Source organism: Halyomorpha halys, unplaced genomic scaffold (assembly GCF_000696795.3).
Source record: "Halyomorpha halys isolate HHAL.00 unplaced genomic scaffold, Hhal_1.1 Scaffold743.1, whole genome shotgun sequence".
In the NCBI taxonomy this organism is placed as follows: domain Eukaryota; kingdom Metazoa; phylum Arthropoda; class Insecta; order Hemiptera; family Pentatomidae; genus Halyomorpha; species Halyomorpha halys.
In genome coordinates, this window is record NW_027104794.1 from 91,086 (window position 1) to 93,563 (window position 2,478).

The following is a 2,478-nucleotide window of genomic DNA, read 5'->3' on the forward strand; positions in this document are numbered from 1 at the left end:
GTTGTAAACTATTTTTGTTTCACTTTTGACCGCAACCCTGACCTTCTTATATATTTCAAATTTCCTTTGATATTTGTGTTTTGATAAATGTTCTAACACTTAATTTGCACTGTTTTTTTCCCCTTTTTTTTTTCTAATTTTAAAAGATAATTGTGCTGTAATCTTTTTTTACTGATTACGCTGACAAGGGTCCCCGTGAAATAATTTTAGCCCAACAAGATTACTGCAGCCAGAAATGTTTTGGAACCGCTGTTCGAAACCAATCACCAATGATTTCTGTCATCCTACTACTTTCTCCTACTTTTATGGCATTATTCCCTGTGTTCTTGTAACATTATAATGTTCCTCTAACCACTGCTTACCCTGTTTACCTGTGCTAGGACTCTGTCATAAGCATCCCAGGATTGTACAAAAATCAATTTATATCATTAAATAAATTATATGTTTCATTATTAGTTCTTCACCACCATTCTCATGTTTAGCTGATAATTTTGGAAAACTTTTTTCTTTAAAATCTTTTTTTTTTTTTTTTCCATTTTTGAGGTAGTTAATTAGTTTTCTTAATTGTATATGAAGTTACTTTTGTACCATTCCTTGATAAAATTTATTGGTGGCCATTATTATGCTATATCTAATGTATTTATATCAACTTTTATAAATTGATAAGTAAAATAAAATTTTCCAAATATGAACTGTTTTAGATGGTTTTTATTATAATTTCAGATCAAGCCATACCGCGAGGGCTACATGTTAGAGTCAACTTAGCAACTGGAGAACGGGAAGCTAAGTTACTGGATACGAATGAGGAGGAAGAAGATGATAGCAATAAAAGACTATCGCTGTTGCCAGATGAGAGTGTTGAAGAGACCGAGGAGCGGTCTCAGGTTGACATGACCGAACTGAAAAGAGTTATGCAGAAAATGATGGAAGAAGGAGTAGGTGAAGCTGTTTCTCCGTCCCAAGAAGTACGTTCTCCCAAAAATATATTAAAATTATATTATTATATCATATTAAATTATTATAAACTAAATTAGTAAGATACTTATTGTCATGAAAATAACAAACATCAAGATTTAAGGTGATTTAAACGAATAATGCAAATGTTGATGCATGTTAAATATTTATCTACAGTGAGGAGGAATAAGGAAAAAGATTTACATATACAGATACAGAATAATATAAAAATAAACTTATTTTAAAAGATGAAACAAAAGTAAACAGGAAAAAATAATGTTGGGAAAGATTATGTAAATAGCATAAACTACACTGTTTAGTTTAAATAATGCGAAAATTAATAGTAGATGTTCTCTGAGAAGTAAATAATTTCTCACAAGGTTCACCTGTTTTACACATTTTAGCGTGTCACGTGTAATATGTAATAGCCGACAAAAGTATGGATATGTCAAGCGTGTGGATACTGATGTTTGTTGCTTCCTTTGGTTACCAAGCTTTTGTACAAGTTTTGGGTTTCTTGCAAGTGTCAAATTTAAAGATACAACATTAGGTTTCCATAAAAAAAAAAAAAAATTACTTCATCTAATATGTTGGTTCAATATTTTCTTTCCTTTTTACATCTGTTCATCTTTGTCACTTTTTCACTCAAGCATCTTTCTTTTGATGCATTTTTGTTATTATAATTAATTTAGTGGTAATTAATAATTAATAATAGCCTATTTGGGCCGTGAAGCACATAGAGGAATTGGAAAATATTCAAGGGACTACTGTGTTGGCAACGAAACACCCCACACTTTATGGTAAGACTAGAAATGGCACCCATTCCTGTGGGATATGGCGTTTTAAAGCAAACTCTGTCCTGGCTAATAAAAATACTTAACATGAGTTGTACTCGCTTCGTGAAACAATGTTATTTAAAGCTACTGCAGCTAGACAGTAACAACTGTTTTGAGTCTCCAATAAAATTGGGTAATGCAGATAAGAAAAATATTGGAGAGCTTTAGAATATTTGACCCGATACTTCTTAATGATCCGGTAAGTATCAAAATTAGAATGGGGGAGATCTTGGATAGATACAGGGAATTTGTCAAGGATAAAGACCTCTTGTTATTACGAGAATCGACATATAACCTGTGGTACGGTAGGGTCTTCATTAAAATGGATGCATCTCAAAGCTACCTAAAAATCAGTTGCCCTAGAACTCACTTGAGAATAATTACCCAGCTAAGATTGTCTAGTAAATATGCAATTACTCTAAATGTCGGTCCACACAAATATACATTCCGAAAGAAAAATAAGTTTTTTTTTAACCCTTTGAACCAGTTGCCATTTTTTATTCCCTCGAATTATACTTGACAGACTCATCAATTATGTCAAGTAACTATACATAGTTTTCATTAAAGTAATCAAATATTGGTGTGAAATAACTGACTTTTTTCTACTGGGCTCTTGTATTATGACTTCTTTCTATACCAGTGGAACAGTAATATTTATTTTTTTACTACGATTTTGCAATTAAGATAC

At 31.6% G+C, this 2,478-nt stretch overlaps 1 protein-coding gene across 2 annotated transcripts in view; it reads left to right on the forward strand.

Moving 5' to 3' along the window:
* Positions 1 to 2,478, forward strand: part of Sil1 (Sil1 nucleotide exchange factor) — a 23,792-nt gene that overhangs the window by 4,277 nt on the left and 17,037 nt on the right. For both annotated transcript variants that reach the window (XM_014428701.2, XM_024363360.2), the window contains exon 2: positions 724 to 965. In XM_014428701.2, coding sequence (XP_014284187.1) covers positions 724 to 965 — 242 coding nt within the window. The remainder of the gene's footprint in view (positions 1 to 723; positions 966 to 2,478) is intronic.